The sequence below is a fragment of the Cinclus cinclus genome, chromosome 10 (assembly GCF_963662255.1).
Source record: "Cinclus cinclus chromosome 10, bCinCin1.1, whole genome shotgun sequence".
Classification (NCBI taxonomy): domain Eukaryota; kingdom Metazoa; phylum Chordata; class Aves; order Passeriformes; family Cinclidae; genus Cinclus; species Cinclus cinclus.
Genome location: NC_085055.1, coordinates 19467844 through 19491355, shown reverse-complemented (window position 1 = coordinate 19491355; position 23512 = coordinate 19467844). Strand labels below are relative to the sequence as shown.

The window sequence follows — 23512 nt, the reverse complement described above, 5'->3', positions numbered from 1 at the left end:
TCAATTCATACAACACCCTGCAAAAGTCAATTCCCATTAACTTGTTTCTCACACAGTAACAGGTGATTTTAGGTTTTTAAACAACTAATTTGACTTTACGATGTGTAAGTCGAATGAAATAGGCTGTGTGCTTACACTTGGCCAAATTAGCTTTACGGAGAATGCACAGAACCTCATGCATTGTGTACTCCATGAGACAGAGCTGTGCATGAACTATTATTAACTCAACCAGCAGCACACTCTCCTCCACTGTAATAATCTAGTGAATCATCTATTTCACCCTGTTACAATTTCATAATTGCATCTTCATTCATTTACTTAAAAGAAAAACAAAGTAATTTAGGCAGTCCAAGATAAAAAGCATTATAAATTCTGCCCAGTTTCTAATTAAATTACAGTAATATGGTTACCTAACACATTACTTAGGAAGTTAATGTCAGGAAAATTCACAAATGCCAGAGGTTTATGTCCAAAAATGAGACAGAGGAGTTCTTCAACTTTATTTGAATAAATGGAGAGAGTCCACTGGGCCATACCTCTGTGCAGTTTCTCTCTCAAGGTTTCAGAGGGCACAGTCTCCTTTTATCCTAAACTCCTGCCTGCATGCTGCCCTCTTCCTTTCCCCACTGGCTGAGCTGCCAGGAAGGTTCAGCCTTCCCGAACCCCCTTCCACATATTCCCCCCTTGAACCCGGCATTTTACCCCGAAGTTCAGAAGTTCAGCCTTGTGCAGACCCTTTTCTGTTCCAAGAGCCAGTCTGGACCCATAAGGAACCTGCTACCCAAAGTCAGCAGAGACATTAAGGCCCCTTTCAAAGATGTGAACACCCATACCTTTACCCATCGAATTGTTTGCAGACATTAGGACACACCTTTCCCATCATTAAGCAGTTGAAAGTAGAGCAATGGAACGAGTTATTATGGATTTTTACATTTGCCAGAGAATGTGGCTTCTTGGGAGGCTTGCCAGAAGGTGGTAGTGCAGGGAGGGTTGCATCGTAGCTTCTGCCGTGCTCCACATTAAGTACTTTTCCCAGAAAGCCTTAAGGTCCATTTCATTTCACCACCCCGCTTCTTGAAGGCTGAGCTGGGGCTGTTGAGCCTCGAGAGGGACCCTGATCCCATCTGTGCCTGTCTGCAGGGAGGGCTCTGAGCAGAGCCCAGGCTCTGTGCCGGGGGCCCAGCAATGGCACCAGAGGCACGGGCAGGGACTGATCCCAAGAAATTCCCCCTGCACAGAAGCCAGAACTTCTGCCCAGGACAGTGCCCCAGCCCTGAACAGAGGGTGTGGACTGTCCTCACAGGGGATATTCGAGTCCTCTGGATGCAATCCAACGTCCTGTGCTCTGGGACGGCCCTGCTGGAGCAGGGGGGTGGGAGCAGATGAGCCCCTGTGGGCTCTCCCAGCCTGACCCCATCCCGTTATTCCGTGATTCCCGTTAAGTGATGAGGGAAGCAGCAGTGTCTTGTGAAGGAGGGGGGGAGGGGAGGGAAAAAGAGCACCAAGGCCACTCAACAAATGGCACCGCAGGTGTGCCATATTAGCATAGTGTAGTATAACACTCTCTGTGGAGCCCTGAATAAATGTTTAATGTTCACTTACAGTAACACCCGTGCTTTAACAGTGGCAGGCAGAGAGAGGTGCAGTGGTGGCTGCCGAGGCTAGACAGTCCCGTTGCCACGCGGGCACCAGCCCTTCACCTCACCAAAGCCCCGCTAGTGTCACTGGCACGGCACAGTGCGGCTGCCTCGGTGGGGACACTGAGCTGCGAGCGGCGTGACCGCGGGAGGCTCGGCCTGTGGGACGGGACACGCCCGCTCCGGCCCGGCCCGGCCCCGAACGGTGCGGCCATCGCCTCCCACCGGGCACCTTATGCGCATGCGCTGACACAGGGCCGCAACATGGCGGTGAGGCCACGCTCAAGATGGCGGCCCAGGAACACCCAGGAGGGAAGTCGGCCGCTCTCAAGATGGCATTAAGACCACTCTCAACATGGCGGCAGGATCACGCTCAACGTGGCAGCAGAGCCACTCTCAAGATGGCGCAAACATGGAGGACACAAAATGGCGCGGCGCAGGACTTCCTCGCCTCAGAAAGCGCCTGTTCTCCCGCCTGAGGCTGACTCCGCCTCCGCGTCTGCAGCGCGATCTCACGCGGCGCTTTCCGGCCTAGGTACACCGGTGCTGGTGTCGGCGGCGCCGGAGGCGGTCGGACGGCGTCAGGCAGAGGCGGGGCAGCTTCTGTCGCGGTTGCGGCGCGCCGCACAGCTGCGAGGGCCCCTGACGTAGCGCAGCGCCATGGCCGGTGTGGGGGCGCGGCCGCGGGCCCGGGCCTGGCTCTGAGGGGGCTCCCGCCCCTCCCGCCGCCTCCCCGCGCTCCCGCCGCCTCGCTGCCCCCTGCGCCGCCTGCCGCGGCCCGCTCCGACCGCTCCGTCCCGGCTGCCGCGGAGATGGCGTCGGGGCTGCGCGCCGCCGGGTTCCCTCCCTGGAAGCGGCACATCGCGGAGGAGCTGCGGCGGCGGGACCGGCTGCAGCGCCAGGCTTTCGAGGAGATCATCGCCCAGTGTAAGTGAAGCCCGGCGGGGGCGCGGCCGAAGTAGCGTTTCTTCCTCACTCATGCCCATCGGTATCTGCAGGGAGACTCTGCTCAGTGGGGAGGGTGTGGAGTCTTCCTCTCTGGAGGTATTCCAGAACTAGATTTTATCCGGTGCCGTGTGCTATGGGATGGCCCTGCTTGAACGTGGATGTGGGACCTGGTTGACCCCCTGTGCTCCCTTCCAGCCCTTTCTGGGATGATTCATGAGAGGATGATCATTCTCATCCTCTTCTTTAAAAGTGGGAAAGCCGTGGTGGCACAGGGTCCCCGGGGCCTCGCCCGAGCCATTTTCTCGGGACTTTTTGGAACATGCCTGTAATAACAGGGAAGCTGGATTTTCTGCTTTATGAAGGAAAATACGTAATTCTTTCAGTTCTCTCAGAGGCTGCAGTGCTTTGTGCTCTGGACAGTGACTGAATGTCTGAATTGTCTGTGCAATTCCCACCCAGTTGCTTGTGGAACCGAGAACAATGGTGCTATTGACCCTGCTCATGGTGTTTTGTAAAATTTGGAGCTATCCAGGGGCCAGCAATCTCTGTTCAGGGCTTTCCTGCCCGCCCCTCTCCTGCCTCGACTGTGTCAGGATGGAAAGGGGGTCCCACACACTGTGGGGGAAAGCAAACGGCAGAGCTGGGTTTGGTCTCTCTGCCAGGCCTGTTCTTGTTGCTGTCCTTTAGGGAGCTTTAAAGAGTGAACTTTGAAATCTCTCTGTTTTAGCAGATAACAGTGCACCTGAGCACTTGCTCCCTCTTCCTCTATTAAACTTTTCGTAAGACCAGTCCCACACAGGATCTGGATTAATGAGGAGGTCCTGGGCTTGTAGGTGGATGGTGCCTTAACCTGTTGAGATCAAAGAGGAGGGAGAACACACTGATATGGTGGAGGCTCATGTAGCATTTGGCTGTGTCAGAATAATTAAAGGGACTAAATCACAGCTAGTGATCTAGGCAGGAGACGATGGGAATCTGGATTTGCTTTCTGGTTGTCTTAAGTGCAGTTTCTGCTCCTGCAGATAACAAGCTGCTGGAGAAGTCAGACCTTCATGCAGTGCTGGCTGATAAGCTTCAAGCAGAAAAATATGACATGCAGAGCAGACATGAGATCAGGTATGTAGCACTTATTTTTTGTCAGCAGCTGTCTGTTATACACCTTGTAGCCTAAACTACTGATGCCTCACAAACAGCTACTGAGTCCCTACAGTGAATTGGCACACAACAAACTGAAATTCTGTTGGACTAAATATAACTTACAGCTATGTATAAGCCTGTGATAAAGTTACAGTATGCTAAGTGTATGCAGCACAAAAAGATCATGCCAGGTTTGGGAAGGAAGCTGATCTATCACACGCTCATGGAACAGAGGTTAGACCACAATGAACTGCTACTCCTGGTCTGTTTGCCTTGTAATGCTTACAGTGTTTGCCTGCTCTTCCTGATGAGTATGGGTAGTTTAATGGTTTTGTTTCTTTCAATCTGTGTCATCACATTAAAAGGGAGAACAGAAATAAACCATAATTGTGTGTCAGTCCTGAGTAAGCACCAAATTCCAAAAGGAAGGTGGTTTGTGCCTGCTTTTTAATAGGATTTCTTGGGAAGCAAGCTGGGAGCAGCACTCATGCTGAAGGCTGGGGTTGTGCTGCTGGTTCTGCTGGTGTTTGACTGCATAGCAAACCCATGTGCCAGAAGTATCCCTTGAACAGCCTGTCTGTTCCACAGGTGAAGGCTGGCCAGCTCTGCCCTCAGTATACCCAAAGAGAAGGCAGGGCCAAAGAGCTCAGAATTCCTAATTCTGTAAGAATTGCTTCCTTTGTTGAGGTTCTTTTTGCTCTTGTTCTGAAACCAGAACCCCTCTACAGCAGGAAACTGTGGGGGCGTATCCAGTTGGGATACAAAACAAATCAATATAGCAGAGAAGGAAGAACTGCTGGGTTTACAGGAATTGCAGGCAAAACTCCAGCAGGCTGGAAGTAACACCCATGTGAAAGTTTTCAAAAGCTTTCTGATGGCTGCAGTTGTCTTGAACCATTTCAGTTTATGGGAATCATGTTGTGGCTAAATGCCAGGTCTGAGAGGAGAGATGAGATGAGACTGGACTAAATATGTATGAGAAGAAAGGCACAGAAGCAGCATCTGAAAGCAAATACTAGGCTGAACTCTGATGCTGTGCTCAATATATAGCAGGTTTTTGAAACAGAATTACTTTTCTGATCCTAGATAGCTGAGGAAGAAGTGTTTTTACTTCAGTCAAAGCCAAGGAGTAGTATTTAGTTCTGGCTATAGGGGTATGCATGGCTGGAGCTATAGCATATGTTGGATATTACCACAGGACTTGGCTTCTTGTCTGTTTGCACACATTTTTTTGGAAATGCAGTTAGTGCAGCATTAGTTCAGTGAGGGGCTGGTTGCTGTTTTTTGTGAAGAGCGTTAGGTTACTGATATCACTGTGAAGCATTTGGATGGATTATCTGTTTCCCCCGGACTGTTACAACACAAAATGACTGCAGAAAGGGATGAAATTACCCTGTTATGTTTGTATGATGTTGAAGTTAAAATAATGATTTTTTAAAAAGCTGGGACATAGTTCAAAATATAGCTGATAATGTGCTCAGAGTTTGTGTGTAAAAAAGCTTGGTTTTCTCTCTTCCCGTCTCTGTGCTTTCAGAGACACAAGTGATAGTTTTTGCACTCTGTAGTTTGGGGCGGATGGTGATATAAATGTTCTGATATGTAAAAATTGAAGATTATCTCACAGTAATAGTGTTGAAAAACACAGTAACCACTTCAAAACTTAGTAACAAAAAGAGTATTGTCAGGCCAATCGAGAAGTGACTTGTCACACCTGGGACTGTAAACCCAAAGGCCTGGGTATACTTCCTTGGTTTCTGACTTTTGGTTCTGTACCCTCTCCAGACATCTTGCATCTTCAAGGTCCACCAGCTCCCTCCAGAACAAATCAGGATGGTAAAATATTTGTAATTGTTCCAGAAGTTCGAGAGTGTACTTCTAAGGCTCAGTCATGCTCATGCAAATTTAAATAAAAGCTAGTTGTCTTCCATTGGAGTTTGAGTTCTGGTTTAGAAATGTACAAAAAGTGAATGTAGTACTCAGGAGATGTAACTTTCCAGTACTGTGTGATGGCCTTTTGGCTGGTGAAGAGTGTGTAGTGTGGAAGGCCACTGTGGCTTGGTTTGTTAGGAATCACCCTAATGTCCCTAGTGTACAAAGCATTCAAGGGAGGCAATGTCTGGACCCTAGCAAAAGCACAGAAACAACTGGATTCTAGTTTGGGACATCTCTTCTTCTTATCTGTCCAATTGCAGCCCAGGACATGACAGCACATGGAATGATGCTCAGCTGCAGGAACTGGCCCAGCTGAAGATAAAGCACCAAGAGGAGCTGACTGAGCTGCACAAGAAACGTGGAGAGGTTGGAAAGTCTTCTTATATTCTCTGAGGTCCACATGTGGTGTTTTGGGAACCTGACCATGATTTTACCAGGCTGATTAATCATTTTTTCCTCCTTTCATCTAGACCCTTTTTAAGCTTCCCCAATTTTTGATGATTAAAATCAGCCAGAGATGGGCCGGTCTGTTATAAGGTCACCTGGAGATGAGAGCTTACACTGATAGCATAGCATGATTTTTAAGTGCTGAATTTTCTGCTTCATTAAAAGATTTTTAGTTGTATTAGAGAAGGAAGGAACTGATCTGGGCCACAGATCTGCATATGAACACTAGTAACTTGAAAAGACTTAGAATGAGTGGGGCATAGCAGGCTGTGGTTTCAGTGGTCTCACTTAGCAGCACCATTTCTTTGGAAACAAGCACCAGCCAAGGTTGAAAGAAGCACACTGCTAGGCTGGGAGTGCTGGTTCAGAGCCCAGGAGTTCTGTAGCAATGACACTTGGGCCTGGAAGAGAGAAAAAGCCAGAAGATCTTGGATTTGGGTTTTGGGAGTTTTTTTGACCAGGAGATATGGAATTTCAGCAGCAGAATTGGGTTTTTAAAAGCACAGCAGTGGGCTGAATGAATCTGGAAGCTGAATGGGACTCCACACTTTCATAGGGAAAAGGTGTGAATGGCCTGGAAAATGCTATCATGCTCCTTTGGTCACACTCCACTGGAGGTGTGGAGAAGCTCCAGTGTCAGCAGTTCTGAGCTTTCCAAAGAGGAAACTGTTTTCTATAGGAGGTGTGCACCAAGTGGTTAGGGCACTCAGAATATTTTCATTGCTCCCAACCTGGTGTTCTAAAACCACTTAGGCAGGCAGGCACTCTCCCCCAAAAATTAGTCTTCCTTCTTCCTGGGCAGTTGAAGCTGTGCTGCTGGGTAAGCTGTGAGCTGGCAGCTGCAGCTTGACAGCACTGGCCTCTGCCTCTCTGTTCCCTGTCATCTGCAGCCACTCCACCAGCAACTTTCTCTGTGAGAAAACTCTTGGTGGCACCTGTGTTCACAGTATGAGCTGTGTGTCTCCTGAAATAGCTGTCCTGGCCATAACAGGATGATTTGTTTTGTGATAGTCAGTACTCATTTGTTGTTTACTTACTTGACAATTTTTAGTTTCTGTATTGATTTTTCCACTACTAAAATTTCTTCCTGATATGCATTCTGTTTGATCTGACTATAATGAAACTTTTTGAGGGAGCAGAGTGAGACATCAAAGGACAGCAGTTTTTTGACAATTCATTTTGAAAGTGGATTTTCTGATTTAATGACCTGTGTAGCAGACCTGCATAGAAAGCTGGGGTAAAAAAGACCTGAAATATGTGATCCACGCATTTAATGCTAATTAGTCTGTGCTTGCACTGAAGGCTGCTCAGTGTGTTATCCACTGACATCCCTGCAGTTTGTAATGCAATTTTCCCCTCTCCCCAGCTGGCCCAGTCTGTAATTGATTTGAACAACCAAATGCAGCAGAAGGACAAAGAGATGCAGATGAACGAAGCCAAGTGAGTAAGAACTGTTTTGTCTGTGACCAGACTTCTGATGGAGTTCTTTATTAGAGTTTTTATTTTATTATAATATTTTATTATAATATTCTCTAGGAGTCTTAGCCCAGGGCTAAAAATGCCTTAGTGAGGCATTGTGCAACCAGCACAAGGAAGATGGCAGGTCCCAAAGGAGGTCCTCATGGTTTTGTATGTTTTGTTGGCATTCCAGGATTGCAGAGTATTTGCAAAGGATTTCTGAACTGGAAACAGAGTGCCAGGAGTTGCGTAGCAAGCTGCAAGATCTTGAGCGAGCTAATCAGACATTGAAAGATGAATATGATGCTCTCCAGATCACCTTCAATGCCTTGGAGGAGAAACTAAGGAAAACTACTGAAGACAACCAGGAGCTGGTCTCACGTTGGATGGCAGAGAAAGCACAAGAAGCCAATCGTTTGAATGCAGAAAATGAAAAGGATTCAAGGTGAGATCCATGGCCTTTGTTTGATAAAACTGATACATTTTTCAGTTATGAGTGCATAGGATAAAACCAGATTTAGTTTTGACCTCTGAGGTCTCTGTTCTTACACAACACAGTGAGAGTCCAGAACTCTTTTTTTCCATCCAACACAGACTGACACTTTGTGAAAACATTCCTGTCTTTTAAATGAATAAAACGTGTTCTTTTGTTTCTTCAGCAGCATTTAACTGTGTGCTGAAGATCATAAATCAGATAGAAACTGTGGGGATTTGCTGGTATTAGATTTGGACTTTTCTTGTTCATACTGCATCTTACACTGCTCCTAGTTTTATCCTTTTTTGACTTGACTAACTTCAGCATTTTTTGGGTTCCTCTAGAATGAGCATCTGCCATGAAACTGAGCTGTGTAAAACTTACTGCAAGAGTAGTTTGTATGGCTTTTTTTCCTTGCAAAATAATTTTTCTTCTGAATTGTTTCACCTTACTTGCCAGCAAATGATACCTGGTGACTGACCTACATTACAAGTCCCACAGTAGCTGGCAGTTTTGTATTAGCTTCACTAACATAATCATTATTTTGGCAAGTTCTTGCCCTCCAAGCTAATGCATATTCATATGGATCATAAAGGGTCATAGGTTCACTTTGCCTCATTGCCTTGCTTGAATGATCTTGTCCTTTGCTACTCACAATAAGAAAACTGCCTCTCCTGCTCAGAGTACCTTGAAAATCAGGATAAAATTAGAGCAGGGGGACTGATTTTTATTTTTTTTAACCTTATGAAGCCCATCAAAACCATGCAAGGTATTCTTTGGAATAGGATTAAGGAAATGTTGTTTTTCTTTTTAAATAACCTTGAATTCTTTTTCTTAGGAGACGCCAGGCCAGGCTGCAGAAGGAGCTGGCAGAAGCTGCCAAAGAGCCCTTACCTGTTGAACCGTAAGCAGTCTTGATTTTTAGAGTCTCTTTCATCAGTTTATGCCTCAGGTTTATGCAGATGCATGATAAATGGTATCTTTGTTATTCCTAAATTGGGTGATGTAGAGGAGTGTTTGAACTTCTTGTGTAAAGTCAGAAATGTGCAGTAACTCTCCCTACTTGAACTTACCAGAAGAAGGAGCTCTTTTAGGACTAAAAATAGATGCTTGGACTGAAAATCACAGGAATGGTTCATATGGTCAATAGATGTTATTATAACAAATGTTTTTATGCTGAGATAGGTGCCTTTGGTATTAAAGATAATTTTTCATGAAACAATTACTCTGGAGATGCCTGGATTTTAAAATGTTAGACTACAAACGTGCCCAAGGATTTCCTGTAGGAACAGGTACTGAGTGAATTAACCTGGGTTAATTTCATACTGGCAGGGATTTATTGTCTAAGGGAAAACAGTGGAGTGCTTTACCTGGTAAGCTGAAGAGAAATCCCTCTAGTCTCCTCTAGTGTCTTTTTCTTGCCCTGCTGTGTTTGGCTCTGGGTGGTGTTGGATCAGGTGGCTGAAATGGGTAGTGGGGTGCTCTGAGTTGGGCTGGTCAGGGTGGTTGTGTTTGCCCAGTCCAGAACAGTTGCATCTGATGCTCTGTTCCTGGGCCCTGCTGGGTAGTGCCAGAACAGCCTGCAGGCTTTTTCTGGAGATCTTTTCCCTTTATGTTCACATCAGAGAGTCACATTGAGTGCTGTGCTGCAAGCCATTGCAAAGGACAGAAGCAGTGCATCCCTCTGGAATGGGGGCTGTGCAAGGGACTGGGAGAGGGAGGAAGGGCATGTGGAAAGGGAGTATGAGACACCCTATAGCATAATTGTTTCTGTATACTACTCAAACTCTGCCTCAGAGATGGCCTTGATTTTTTTTCATGATTTTACAACTTGAGAGGGTTTGTGTTGTATAAATATGCTGCTTACTGAAGGAAGAAACTGCATCATTTCAGGGGGTGTGCCATGGTGTTTATATTTACTTAAGAATACATTGTTAACATAGAAAGTTCTGCTACACATAGTTTTAATAGCAGAAACTTTAGATTTTTAAAAATAAGTATTGGCAGAATTTGATAGTATTTTATTGAAACACTGACCTGATACATTCCTTCAGTGAATATATTTTACATAGTCTTTTCATGTATACTCTCCTCCAAAATCTTAAGAGTTGAAAGTGCAGCTATATTCTGAAATTAGAGATTACAAATGGTTTCATCCTCTTAAATGCTTTTGCAGCTGAGTGTTATCTGATGGTACAGATTGGTTATTTAAATGCAGAATTTAAACTTCTCTTCAATCAAATGGCATTAGGTTAGTAAAGTGTTTAAAAATAGTTTGTCCTGCAAAATCAGTAGTGGAGGAAAATCATCATTGTAGGAAAAAATAGTAGGCTGTCAGAGCCCATGGTGACTAATGGGGGCAAATCTTCAGCATTAGCTGAGTAACTTAGCTGGATTAATTTACTGTACATGTGTTGGAAACTCACACTTGTGTTCAGTTGACCACCAGCACTTTAATGGAGTGAGCAAAAACAGCTCTCACACTTCATGGTGCAGCACCTGAAGTACAACAGTGTAAATAGTATCAGGGGTGTCTTTGGTGTCGGTGAAGCAGGAAAATTCAGTCAGCTTCTTGTGCTTTTTTAAACACTTGTTTGTTTTGAAACAGCAGAAAAGGTGCTGGTATCACCTATACTTGATGTTGCAGTAACTCATGTTTTTGTTGTTCTGTAACTGTTCCAGCAAATATCATTCACACTGTAGTGAAGCCTTGCTCAGGTGTGGTGGGTTGTTACAAAGCTGTATGTAGTTAGTGCTACAGGCTGAAATAGGATGCCTGTAGTAAAGAGAATCTGAAAAGGAAGTCTAAAAACAGAAATGGAAATCCAGCCCTGCTGTCAGTGAAGTGGAATTGGCAGCTGGAAGGAAAGAAACCGAAATTTAGTTGCTGTCTGTTTTCAGACACTGTGTGTTGAGTTACATCTCTGGCAGTGGCAGTTGCATCAGTGTGAGTTACCTGGATCTACTACAGCTCCATAAACCTGGGGTGCACTGGGCATGGACACTGACAGGCCCTGGAACAGTGCCATGCTGTCAGTTCATGTCAGTTCAGTGGCTGATTGAAAAGGAGGTGTTTTCTCTCACTTCAGCAGGGATGATGATATAGAGGTGCTTGCAGATGAAACCTCGGACACAGCTGAGGAAACCTCTCCGGTGCGAGCTGTCAGCCGGACGTCCAGGTTTGTGACCAAGAGATTCTTGTAGCATGTCACTGAGGAAGAACAAAGGGCACAGCTGGAGCTGGAACAATGTTGGGACTGTAACTTAGGTTTCTAGTTGCCTTTAGGTGGAACATAGTTTAGTGCTTCTACCAGAGTGGTAGCAAACTCATGTGCTGTGTTCTCTGTTGCCATGCTTTAGATGTGCTGGTTTTCCTTTGCTGTTTTAACTAAATTACCCTAGTGCCTGAAAAGTCGTTGTTTAATCTTTAAAACAAATGTTTAAAAACTGTATAGTTAATAACATGGGTTATGTAATGCGTGTTGTTTTATGCCTCCATTACTCTACAAGATGTTGATGTGTCTTTGCAAAGAGCTGGGTTTATCTGAAACACTGAAAATAATCTTCCCCTAGATTGAATGCATCTTATTATTTCTCTAAAATAGCAGTGAGTGGAAAGTAAGAGGTAGTTACATGAGATCATGGATTAATTTGATTGAAACTTCAGATTTGGCAGATTGTTGTATCTAAACCCAGCAATACACAGGGTGAGGTTGAGGGATGTTGAACAAACTTCACCTACAAAATGTGTTCAGAGTTGTAGATACTGATGACTTTTGCACTGATGCCTGCCTTGGTGTTCTCTGTCTGTGGGTTGGGTCTGAGGGGAGGGAGTCCTTCCAGAGACATGTTGCTATGAAATGTGTTTGTATTAATCTCTATGTGGAGAAACTGTTCACAAGGTTTAAACCTGTCCTCCCCTCCTTCAGTAAGCGACTCTCCCAGCCAGCTGGAGGCCTTCTGGACTCTATCAGTAATATCTTTGGGTAGGTTAGAACACTTTCACCTCCTTGTTTTGTTCATTGGTTTCAATGTACACCAAAATCTTGGTGATGCAGGGAATGCGAACAAATATTTTCAGCCTTCCTTCTAGCTTCTGCCTTTCTTTTTTTTTTCTTTTTTGTTCTCCTCAACTTCCTGTTTCTTCCATCTTGCCGTGTGCTGACCTCTGACCTTTTCCTCCAGTCTGTCTGAGTCTCCCCTTTTGGGACATCAGTCTTCTGATACCGCCAGGTGAAAATATTATCCGCTCTTAGTCCAGCATGTGATTGTATTCCATTGAAGTAACATGGAACCCTGCTGCATTGTGCTGATTAGATTCTGCAGTTGATAACTCTGGTTAGAAACTATATACAGTGACAGAGGCGATGAGCCTCTCTCTGTGGAGAGAATACATGGGGTTTGCTCTTACTTTCCACTGCACTTCGCTCATAAATAAATTCGGGTTATTTAAAATAAGTCGTTGGGTTCTGTGCTTAGTATCCAGAGTGGAGCCAATCCTGAGCTAAGCTCTGCAGTAGGTGGGTGTCTTTGCATAAACAGAGCAGCCCAGGGCCTTTGAAACAGAGCATTTTGCTGCCTGGGATGTAGTGCTTAAATGGTATTGAGTCTTTCTAGACATAATGATGGAGCTGCAGCCAGTCCCATGTTTTCTTCCTATTGAAAACATTAAAACACTGCTCCAAAATGAGGTCAGTAATCAGTTCAGGTAACTCATGTGGTGAACTGTGTAATATCCAAAGCCACAAGTGAATATAGTGTTACATGACAAATGTAATTTCTGAAAGATGGGATAAAAAAGGTGTTATAAGCACCTTCCCCCATTTTGTAATTTCTGTACAGAGTAGTTAATTGACAGGTACAGATCAGGATGAACTCCAGAGAAACAGTGTTCATTTCTCATTTTAAAATATTTCTACTTTATTTCATCTCAGGAGGCGTTCTCTGTCCTCATTCCCTGCACCCCAGGATAATGCAGAGCCACATCCAGGTGCCAGTAAAGAAGTGAGAGTGCCCACTACTGCCATATGTGTCTTTGTGAGTACAGAAGAAATTCTCTACTCTGCCATTTTTTGTTCTGGTTTTGGAAGACGAGAATTCTCTATGTGGGAACTGATATCCTGAGACTCTTCCTATCAGCACTGCCAAACAGGAAAGAATTTTCGGTTTGGTAGAAGCATTCATGCCATTTAATTGTTTGCCCAAATGTTTCTCAGAGCCAGTGTGCTCGATGTCTGTCTTACTGAGGTCAATGATGACAAAGAAGTTTTCTGAGGGCACAGGGAAATTCCACCCCATTACCTCATTGGCTCCCAGCAGTCCCTATTCTATCATGCCATAGTAGAGCTATGATTGAGGAAGAGATTGCTGACAGTTTGGGATTAATTCAGTTCCAGATCTCCACAGTAAAGGGAGTTGTGGCACCAAATGTAATCCAACAAATCTGGTGAAGAGGAGCTCATGGTGATGGGGTGTCCTCATTTGCTGTGCATGATCAAAGGTTTTCAAGCTGAGACCTCCTTTGTGTGTTATTTGGCCTCACAAAGCTAAACTTAAGTTTCTGTTCAGTGCATTGTCTTGTGACTGAAAGGATGTTGTCTTGTAATGCAGCTACTTGTTTGAACGTGCCTCTGGAGCTTTCTTGGGCACTCCAGAGCTGGATGTGGATTTTTCATGGATATTAAATGACCTATTTTCTCCATCCAGAGTATCAGTGTTGCTCACTGCAGCAGGGAAGCATGTCATGTGCATGGTTGCCCGCCCTGTTACCATATTCTGTTGTGGAAGGAGGGAGTAGCAATATCACTTCAAGTGAGAATATGGTCATGACCGAAATGGCAGCTGGAGCCGGCTTGAATAAAGGGCATCAGGGGAGGAGGTGTTAGGCTTTAGCTCCAGTGTTTTGAGCACAGGTGGAGCATCAAGACATGTTGAGGTCTGACAGAGCATTCCAGGAATTGATGCAAGGGCTCTGTGGCAGAGGTTTGGCAAATGCAAAGAGCAGACTGGAGTCACCTTTAGAGAGGCAAGTAGGAGGTGCAAGATGTAGTCACTTCAGGAATCATTCCCAGGTGTAGCTTCTGGGCAAGGCCTTTCACCGGTTTTGTTGTGAATGGCTCCTCTGCATTTGCAGAAAGATCAGATTTGAAGTGTGATTAGCCTTGAATATGAGCTGGCAGACCACATTCAAGGAACAAGTTTCGTAAAAATGCAAGTTTCCAGAAAAACTGTTTTTGAAAGGGCTGTTTCTGAAAATATTTTTAAAATAATTAAGATTGAGGTGGTAGTACTGTGTGGGTAAGTAGTAAAAAACTGTGAAATTAATTGAGGAATAAAACAGGAATGAATCTTAAAATCCTCATAGGTTTTGGAAGTTCAAGAATTCAGACCATTAAGCTGTAGGAAGCAGGGGTGCTGGGGGATCAGTGCATCTGCAGAGAGGAGGCACAGCTTAAGCCCCAATCCTCTGCAAGCAGGTGCTGTCACACTCATACTGCATAATCACCAGCACACCCAGTGAATGCAGTGCATCTGCTATGCTGTTTCCTAGCAGACCTGCTTAACTCAAGCCTGACTTGATTTTTCCAGGGTTGCATGAACTGATTGGATCATGTTCCATGGCTGTCTCTAGATGGAGGAATGAAAGTTACTTTCCTTCTACAGCCCATCACCTGTTACTGGTTTTTGTCCTGTCCTTTCCTTATCTTTTTTTTTCTGGTGTGACTTTAACAGCCTAAACTTAGGTAGCATTATAAGGCTTTTGGTAGTTTGTTATTGCTGCTGAGTCCTTGCTGCTGTTTTTCTTGATGTGCCTTTGTTTTCTCCTCTGATAAGGATCAACCTTTTTGCTGTCTGTACACCACCAGCCATAGCAGAGTTTCAGTCTGTGGCTTTATTTCCTATTTACTGCTGTAAGATGCACAGCTGTGATTCTGTAACCTTTAAGTTCTGTTGCATTCTGATCTGTGGGTTATGGGTGTGTGCTAATTCCCTTTTGGGTGGCTGTTCTGTTCCTTCCCCTCCTCAGGATGCACATGATGGGGAGGTGAACGCGGTGCAGTTCAGCCCTGGCTCCCGGTTACTAGCAACAGGAGGCATGGACCGGAGGGTTAAGCTTTGGGAAGTATTGGGAGGTAAACCTTTTTGCTTTGGGGTATGCTGGGATGCTAAATAAACTTGTACTGTGGGTCACTTTGTTTCAACTTCTAATCCACTGCTCAAGTTTTTGTTCATCTTTCTCTGTGCAGATAGGTGTGAGCCCAAAGGTTCCCTCTCTGGCAGTAATGCTGGGATTACAAGCATAGAATTTGATAGTGCTGTGAGTATCTGTGCAATATCCAGTGTTCATAATTGGGAATAAATTAGGAGAATTACGTTGTTCTCTGCTATCGTTTCCATTCTAATTGAAAAGTTACCTAAGAAATGAGTTAAAACATGAAAGTAGCTGAAAATAGTTAAGAGTGTACTAAAGATCTTTATTTGTTAAGGTGCAGTCTGTAATTCTGATCCTTGCTTTACAATTCAGATGATGATATGCAGCTCAGACATCGATTATGGATTTTTGTTTAAGAAATTAACTTTCCCATGAAGCTGGCATAACAGCACAGAAGAAGCAAATACACTGAGGGTTTATTTCTGTGAGGGATTTTTTCCATAAGTGCTTTACTGAGGTCTGTGATGAATAGTAAAAGGTCTGATTATCCTAAGACTTGCAGTTCATGCCCTCTTCTCCCAGCAGTTTCTCCCCAGCCACAGCACAGCAATGGTGTGGCTGGAAGAGTGTTTGCTGACAGTGTGAGATGTGCTCATGTCGTGTTCACCTGGAGCAGCGGAGACATGACTGGGATCAGCATCCAACAGTCCTGCTTGAAGGAGTTTGGGGTCTTGGATTGGTCTAACTGGACATGTGATCTGACTTTTCTGCTGAGACCTCTTCCATAGCACAAAGCTGATATAATTTCTGCCATTTGGTGATTCTGTGTGCTAAATTACGATACCCACCCAAGAGGATCCTTCTTTTGGACACTGACCAGCTCATTAGAGGCATGCTGTTAATCTGCAGGAGAAACTAGTCCTGAGGTTTGGCAAGTTGCTTGAACACATTTGCAGTGAGAATTGCCTGGGTGAGATGCGAAAGGATTACAAGGATTCAGGAAAGTCTTTTGTGATGGACAGGAGTGCAAGCATAAATTTTGTGGTGGCCATTCTCCATGATGAATGACTTGTGGGAGCCCTAAGACTAAAGGCATGAACAAGTCAATTTCTCTCTCCTCAGGCAGATTTCATTTTTGAAATCTTAACTTAAAATGCTAGAATTTTAAGGAAAATGGCAAGAATCACACTAATTCCACTCTGAGACCTTTCTAAGCAGTGTGGGGTAGATGACACAGGGCTTATTTTCTCTGGGAAAAAAAACTAAAAAGAGGAAAACAGCTGCACAATAGATGAGAGTAAACTAGAACACATTTTCTCACTGCAGCAGAAGGGAAAGATGAACGTCCTTTTCCTGGTGTGGTTATTGTTATAATTGCTATACATTATTCTTGTTACAATCTGTAGCCATGATTATACAAACCCTCCCATTTTGGTAAGAAGCAGGTGCCGTAGTCCTTTGGGACAGGTTACATTAGCTTTCCATACTGGCATTTGCTACTGTGATTTTGGTTTTATTCCTTTTTTCCTTTGACCAATATGGTTTTAATGGTTTATTGGAGAGATTTCAATTTGGTTTGCATATTGACGAGCAGAAGGAATTTAAAAGGAATCTTGTATTCACAGGGTTCCTACCTCTTAGCAGCTTCAAATGACTTTGCCAGCAGAATCTGGACAGTTGATGACAATCGTTTACGGGTGAGTCTTGTGAGGCAGAGCAGTGCACAGATTGTTTCTGTCATGTATTCCCAGTTTTGTCTAATGGGGACATAACAATTTTGCAAGTTGGGCATTTACAGACACTTTTAATAGTTCTTTTTGTTGAGAGGTTCTTTATCTCTTGAAGGTCTTCACAGCAAGACCTAAAATACAGTGTTGATCTTCACACAGCCTTGCAGGAAGCTCCAGTGTATTTTCCCAATACAACCCCTCACCAGAAATCCTTGCCACATAAAGTGTGTGTATACTTTTGTGTACCCCTCTGGGGAGCTTTAAATGGCTCTTACGATTTATGGAGAGCCACCTCAATGTTTTGCCCTATCTCAAAGGACAGGCTGCTGAAAAGGGCTTTGTGGAAGACAAAGAGGGACTTTTAAGTGAGGAGCAGCGTTCTTGAAAAGAAGCCCTCTGCCTGACTGTCCAAGGCAGCAAGCCTCAACATGTTGGACATCATCCTCTGTGTCTTTTGAACGGTTCTTCCTTTCCTCCCAAATACTTTGTACTCATATTCTTCTCTAACACTTGGCTCTGATTTGAAAATAATCCTCTCTTAGACCAGAAGAAATTTCACAGCTTTCCAAGAGCTTTTTTTAGTTGTCATTTCCTATGTACACTTTTCCTCAACTTTTTATTTTAGTAAGATGCTACTTACTGAATTACAGAAGATGTTAAAATCTTCTGACATTTCAGTCTTGGTTTTAACCAACACATGCACTGTAATTCATTGGGTAGTTCTCAGTGTGGAGATGTCAAGTCTCAGGAAAGTGAAGAAGTTCTTTTGCACCCTCTCCTTGGCTGCAAAAGCTACTCTTGGATGTGAATTATAGTGAATATAAGTTTAGCAGACATAGATTACTCACTGCAAAAAGTTAGTTACATCTGCAGACATTCACATAATCTTCCTGTAATTGCTTGGAGTGCATTCATTGTTTCTGAGATGAAATAGTACTCTGTGTTTCAGCAGTGGGCACTGTGTACTTTTCATGGCTTGCACATAAGCAGGAGGTAGTAAAGCTGAAATTACTATAAACTTTGCCAAAACTCCCTGCCTAAATGTGGGTACCTCTATGTGATGTCTGTGCAGCAAGAGTAGAAAAGAGATGCACAATGGAAGATAGATCCTTCGTGCTGGAGTTTGTGTTCCTTTCTTAAGGCAAGGTGGTCTTTTTGGGATGATGTTTTGTGTATCAGGTTTGGGGGTTTTTCCCAAGTTTAGCTCCCATTTCTTTCCATTCATAAGGGCTTTTATTTTGTGTTTCCCCAAGCCCAGATTGCTTTGTGTAATTTGATACTCCATTGAGCATTTAAAAAAAATCTATCTACAAAGATTTTTGTCTTGGTTTTCATAACTCTTACTTTAGTAACTAATCATCTGTTTTGTGGTCTAGTATGTAAATATTGAGCAATTCTAAGTGAATGTGGTTCATGTTCTCAGCCCCACAGAACCTCCTTCTGCACTTAAGAGAAGCTGCTGTAGGGAGTTTTTCTGAAATCCCTGGTTGTCTCAGCTTTCAGGCTTTACAGTGTAATAACAGTTGACACTCGATACCCTGTTGTGTCCTTGAGGGAAGCTGCATATGAGGACAGAAAGGCAAAATTACCATTTTAAGCATGCTTTAACCCCTTGTTATTGGTTTGTCCTGCAAGGCTGTAATTGCCATCTGTCCATGAAATGTAGGTGTACAGAGTATTGAGGAAGGAGCTGGCAGGTTCCTGAGTAACTGGAGAAACTGCAGCTAAAGGTGACCTGTGTTTCCCAGGTCCAGGCTGGACTCTGATAATTAACACTCTCACTCACTCAGTGGTGATACCTGTTTAACTGTAATAGATGTGTTTTGGTTTTTTCTGCCAAGCAGTGTAGAAGATGTGCAAATAACAATTTGAGCAAGTGGAAATACTTGGTTTTACCATGTCAATCTTCTGTCCCCAGCACACCCTTACAGGTCACAGTGGTAAAGTTCTGTCAGCCAAGTTCTTGCTGGACAATGCACGTATTGTTTCAGGAAGTCACGACAGGACCCTCAAGCTCTGGGACCTCCGCAGCAAAGTTTGTAAGGAGTCCTAAGTTCTGCCTTTCATTCATTCATGTTTTGTGCTTCTGCTGAATGCTCCTGGCAGTCTGGTGTCAGATCAATTACTGAATCTTCTTGCCAGTATAAAAATAGAAAAAACTAGCAGTCATGCTGTTTTCTGTTAGTCTTTAAGTAACTAAATTCTTTCTGCCTGTTACCTGGAATAAGACATCCTGTGTGTGCAGGAAGCACTGTTAATGCTATTATACTGAGAGCAGCTGTTTTGGGGAGTGTTCTTTGTTTACCAAGTCTGGGTATGGGTATTTTAGTCTTCCACTAAAAACTTGGAGCTAGGCCAGGTTTTTTACCCTGAGGTGGATGGAAAAAAAGAAATTCAACATCTCAAATGAAGGAATTGCTAGGATCCAGGCTTTTCTCGGGGAGAAACACCTTATTTCCTTGTTTTTTCTCCTGCTGGGGGCTCTTAAACCTGCTTGCACTGAGAGAGCATTTGAGATTCAAAGTAACCTTGATACGTGAATTGCAAACATAGGTCAAGGAGACAGATTCGTGTTGTTTAACAGCAGCAAATTATAGCTGGCTAAATAGGAAGTGGAAATGAAGCAGCTGTCATGGCAACATTTAAAGTCCCAGCAAAGGAGATTGAGAAGGGCAGAGAGGTTGAAGACTTAATCAAGATTATTTTAAGACAGTTTGCCCTGTGCCACTTCTTAGGCACTCCTCTATGTGGCCACTGTATGAGTGGGATAGGATTTAGGGATTGTTTTCTGTCTCAATTTTCATTAGTTTGGACAATGTGAATTTAAGTGTGTCACCATTGGTTTCTCCTTTTTAGGTATAAAAACAGTGTTTGCAGGATCTAGCTGCAATGACATCGTGTGTACTGAGCAGTGTGTAATGAGTGGACATTTTGATAAGAAAATTCGGTTCTGGGACATCAGGTAAAACTATTGTAGGAGAGCTTGTGGTATAGGAGTGGTTATGGGTTTGCTGTCAGGTTAATCCAAAGTAGGGAACTCTTCTTCCTGAGCTTGGCAGCTGGGGAGACTGTTATAAAAGTGGCAAAAGGCCATTAAAGAGACTTGTTAGTACTTTTATGCTGTTTGGTATTGTAGGTTTGAGGTTTGGAGGGTTTTTTTGGTGGGGGTGTTTTTTGGTTTTGGGTTGTGTGTTTTTGTTTTGGTTTGGGGGTTGTTTTTTTGGGAGGGGGGGAGTGTCATTTCTTTTCTGACAAGACAGCCTGCTTGCTGGTAAATATTTTTCATTGATCAGTACTTGCTATTCTAGGGTGGGTTTGTGAGGAAAGTAGTGTCTTAACTGTTTGCTGGAAATGCTGTCCACAAGGTGGGATCTAGCTTGGGAAAGAAACAAAATGTAAGAATAAACTAGTAATCCTTTTTCTTCTTTTCCACACTGGGACAAGCCAGCATTTTGATGCACTGGTTTGGCTTCTGGACTCTAGTTCACTGCTTCCTTTTTTCTTTTGTTTTTCTTTTCCCTCTTTCTGTCTTTAGGACTGAAAGCATAGTAAAAGAACTGGAGTTGTTTGGAAGAATCACAGCTCTGGACCTGAACCCAGAGAGAACAGAGCTCCTGACCTGTTCCCGTGATGATCTACTCAAGATCATTGATCTGCGGGTCGGTGCTGTCAAGCAGACGTTCAGGTGAGTGCGTTCTTCACAGGAGCACTGTGAATTTCAGGACCTTGTATTGTGGGTTACCATTAGTGCTGGAGTGGGTTTAAGGACCTCTGTGAAGAGAGCAGTCTCCTCGCTTTTTTTTCTATGTGGCAAAGTTCTCTAGAATGTCTAGAAACAGCAAAGATCTGCTTTAATGGATCTTCTCATGTTTCTCTTTAAAGAAGGCAGCTTGGCTTAGAAGTCTGTGTTCTAAAGGAAAGAATTTCTTCAGGTGCTGTTGAGGGAAGGGTGTGTGAGAAACGTGAATTGGGATAAAGGGATGCTGGAGTTTATTCTGAGCCATGCAGAAATCCTTAACATTGTCTTTAGTAAGTATGTCTTCTCATAAAGGAGTTAACAGTTATCTGATTTTAACTTTCCAGTGCCCAGGGATTCAAATGTGGCTCTGACTGGACGAGAGTTGTGTTCAGGTAAGGTCGGACATAAAGAAGATACTTGATGAACCTTTCCCCAGCTAAACTGAGTGATTCCTGATGCTTGGCTGCACTGGTCCCCAGTTACAGCTAGAAAAACAGGGACAGAGTTTGTAGTTTGTCCAAGGTTACCTCTTGGTCAAGCCAGAGTGTATCTGTAAATATTGATCCAGTGTCTTGGAAATGCTCTGATTTCAAAGTGGTTTCACCTCTTAGATTTAGCAGGTGATAACACAACTCCTGAAAGACTGCTTAATGCCAAGTTGCTTGCTTAGGAAGTTGTGGGTGGAATGATAATGTGTGCTGAAAATTGCTGACTTGAAAATTGTTCTTTGCCTTCTGCACTTGGTCTGATCTCACAGCCCTGATGGTAACTATGTGGCTGCTGGCTCAGCTGATGGGGCCCTCTACATTTGGAATGTGCTTACTGGGAAATTGGAGAGGACACTTGCAAAGCATCACAGGTGAGGGAAGTGGCTCATTTAGCCTAGGGTGGAGATCTGGGTTGTGGATCTTGCTGAGCTATCAAAAACTGGGAGTTGTACAGCTTGGCAACTTTTATTGGCATGTGAGAATTTTAATATGCAAAGTCTTCGTGGATTCATGGCAGTATTCTCTAGATTTAATTAGATTAGATTTGTTGTTATCTTGTTAAACTGAGATATGATTCTAATAAAGTACATTCAATACATTCTGAAGAAATTGTACCTCCCTCAGACTTATTAAAAGCCCAAGTCTCTTGAGATGTGAGAAAGAGACTTGGGCTCTTTTTAAATTGGTAATAATTATAGTATTTCATTCCAGTGCTAAGTGCTGTTGTGGAATTCAGCTTTCTTGTAATCTTACTCTTGCCTTCCCTTTCAGTTCTTCTATCAATGCAGTCACGTGGTCACCAGCGGGTGCCCATGTGGTCAGTGTGGACAAAGGAAACAAGGCTGTGCTGTGGTCTGAGTTTTGACTGACGGAGGGTGCAAGGCTGTGTGTGGTGGTGCTGGTCCGTGGCTGCACAGCATGGAGACCCGAGCCCAGATCCATCCAGAGTCAGGATACTGACAAGCACATGGGCTTTGCTTTCCAGAGGGAAGTTCTAAAACAATGGAGAAAGGAGCCTGAGTCAGAGACTTCTCACGGCCATAACTGCACTGTGGCACTTGGACTCAGAATGGGATTAGCTGTTGTAGATGGAGAATACTATTTAGTCATGCCTTTACTTGCAGTATCTATGCACCACGTGGAGCTGAAGATACTAGCAGGATTCCTCACCAGACAGCTGTGCCAAATATCCTGTCACACAAATGTATCTACAGCACTTCTGAGGTGGAAACTTTGGAAAGAAGTCATTGTTTATGCTGACTTAAAGCATGTTCTGTCTCCTGTGTTCTGTTCTGGTGGCCTAGTTCAGGCATGGGGTGAGAAGATCCTGAAACAAATCCTAGGCGGTTTGAAGTGTTGGAACAGTTTTTAAAGTGAGTCTCCCATGACTCTGACAGCTCTGCCTTTGAGTCATCAACTCAGTTTGGATCTGTTCTGATCCTGACACAGGCTCTCCAGCACTGTCATGTGAACTCTGTGTATCAGTTCTTGAGGCAACAGTTTGTTCTTTAGGACTTCTGCACCCTTATATTGAAATGCCCTTCAACAGCTTGGGCGTCACACAATAGGAGGTTTTTTAATCTTTTTATACCACAGGCAGTTTGGTAACTGGGTGTGAGAAGAGAGCTAAGCTTGCTGAGGCTGTTGTAGAAGTTGTGCTGCAGTGATGAGGAATGTAGTAATTCTGTGACTTCAGTCTTGGAATACAGATGTTTGGTCCCTTTTTCTGTTCATCCGTCCTGTCCTGGCAGCTGTCAGTACACAGAGGAGCAGTGGCATCAAATCCCAAATCCATTGTTTTGGTGCTGGCAATTCCAGGCCACTTGCCCCATTCTTGATCACATGTGCAATATTCCCATTTGCGCTGGAGCCCTCTGTGGTATGGAGCAGTGTCTTAGCTCTGTCCTGTTCTGGCACCCTAAACCATGATGTGACTCAGTGTGAGCTACCTGGCATATCTTTATCCAGCCAAACCTTTCCACATCATCTGGGCCTCAAGACAAGCCACCAGAGTTTTATTGCCTTTTTATTTGCACTTTATTTTCTTCTTTCCCAATAGTGTTTTACCATGGAAGCGTGTTCTTTGGAGGGGCTGGGTTGGGGGAGCTGCTCAGACAGGCTCCCTCTAACCCAGCCTTTCTTTCAGACACTTTCTGCAGAGGGGAATTAGAGTATATGAGGCAAAATTTTTATTTATTCAGCTGCCCATAAGAACTTGATTGTAAATAAACCTGTGTTCTGCTTTTAAAACCCCACACTGCTCTGATTGGTTTATTTGTGCATCTGTGTGTGAGATCTTGTTTGGAATGAGTGCAGCGGGGGACCTGAAATATAATTTTCCTGGTGAATTGTGGGATTTGGTGTAGAG

General features: G+C 44.0%; 1 protein-coding gene and 2 non-coding genes across 10 annotated transcripts; all 3 read left to right on the top strand.

The window, feature by feature from the left end:
- Positions 1–2284: 2284 nt before the first annotated feature.
- ATG16L1 (autophagy related 16 like 1) lies at positions 2285–23512 on the top strand. Of its 8 annotated transcripts, none has more exons than XM_062499472.1 (19): positions 2285–2564; positions 3608–3701; positions 5915–6020; positions 7468–7541; positions 7753–8004; positions 8873–8938; positions 11127–11213; positions 11964–12020; positions 12220–12267; positions 12969–13071; positions 15062–15167; positions 15282–15352; positions 16813–16884; positions 18836–18956; positions 19774–19879; positions 20453–20602; positions 21001–21048; positions 21414–21515; positions 21916–23512. In XM_062499472.1, exons 1-19 carry the CDS (start codon positions 2450–2452, stop codon positions 22007–22009), a joined length of 1872 nt encoding a protein of 623 aa, XP_062355456.1. In that variant the 5' UTR covers positions 2285–2449; the 3' UTR covers positions 22010–23512. The 8 variants fall into 8 exon arrangements, with proteins under 8 accessions (XP_062355456.1, XP_062355455.1, XP_062355458.1 ...); XM_062499471.1 differs by having other exon boundaries at positions 11124–11213; XM_062499474.1 differs by lacking the exon at positions 12220–12267.
- LOC134048067 (small Cajal body-specific RNA 6) lies at positions 13281–13551 on the top strand. The gene has a single exon (XR_009933522.1). It is a non-coding gene; the product is annotated as a small Cajal body-specific RNA 6 (non-coding RNA).
- On the top strand, positions 15704–15965 carry LOC134048066 (small Cajal body-specific RNA 6). Its single transcript, XR_009933521.1, has one exon. It is a non-coding gene; the product is annotated as a small Cajal body-specific RNA 6 (non-coding RNA).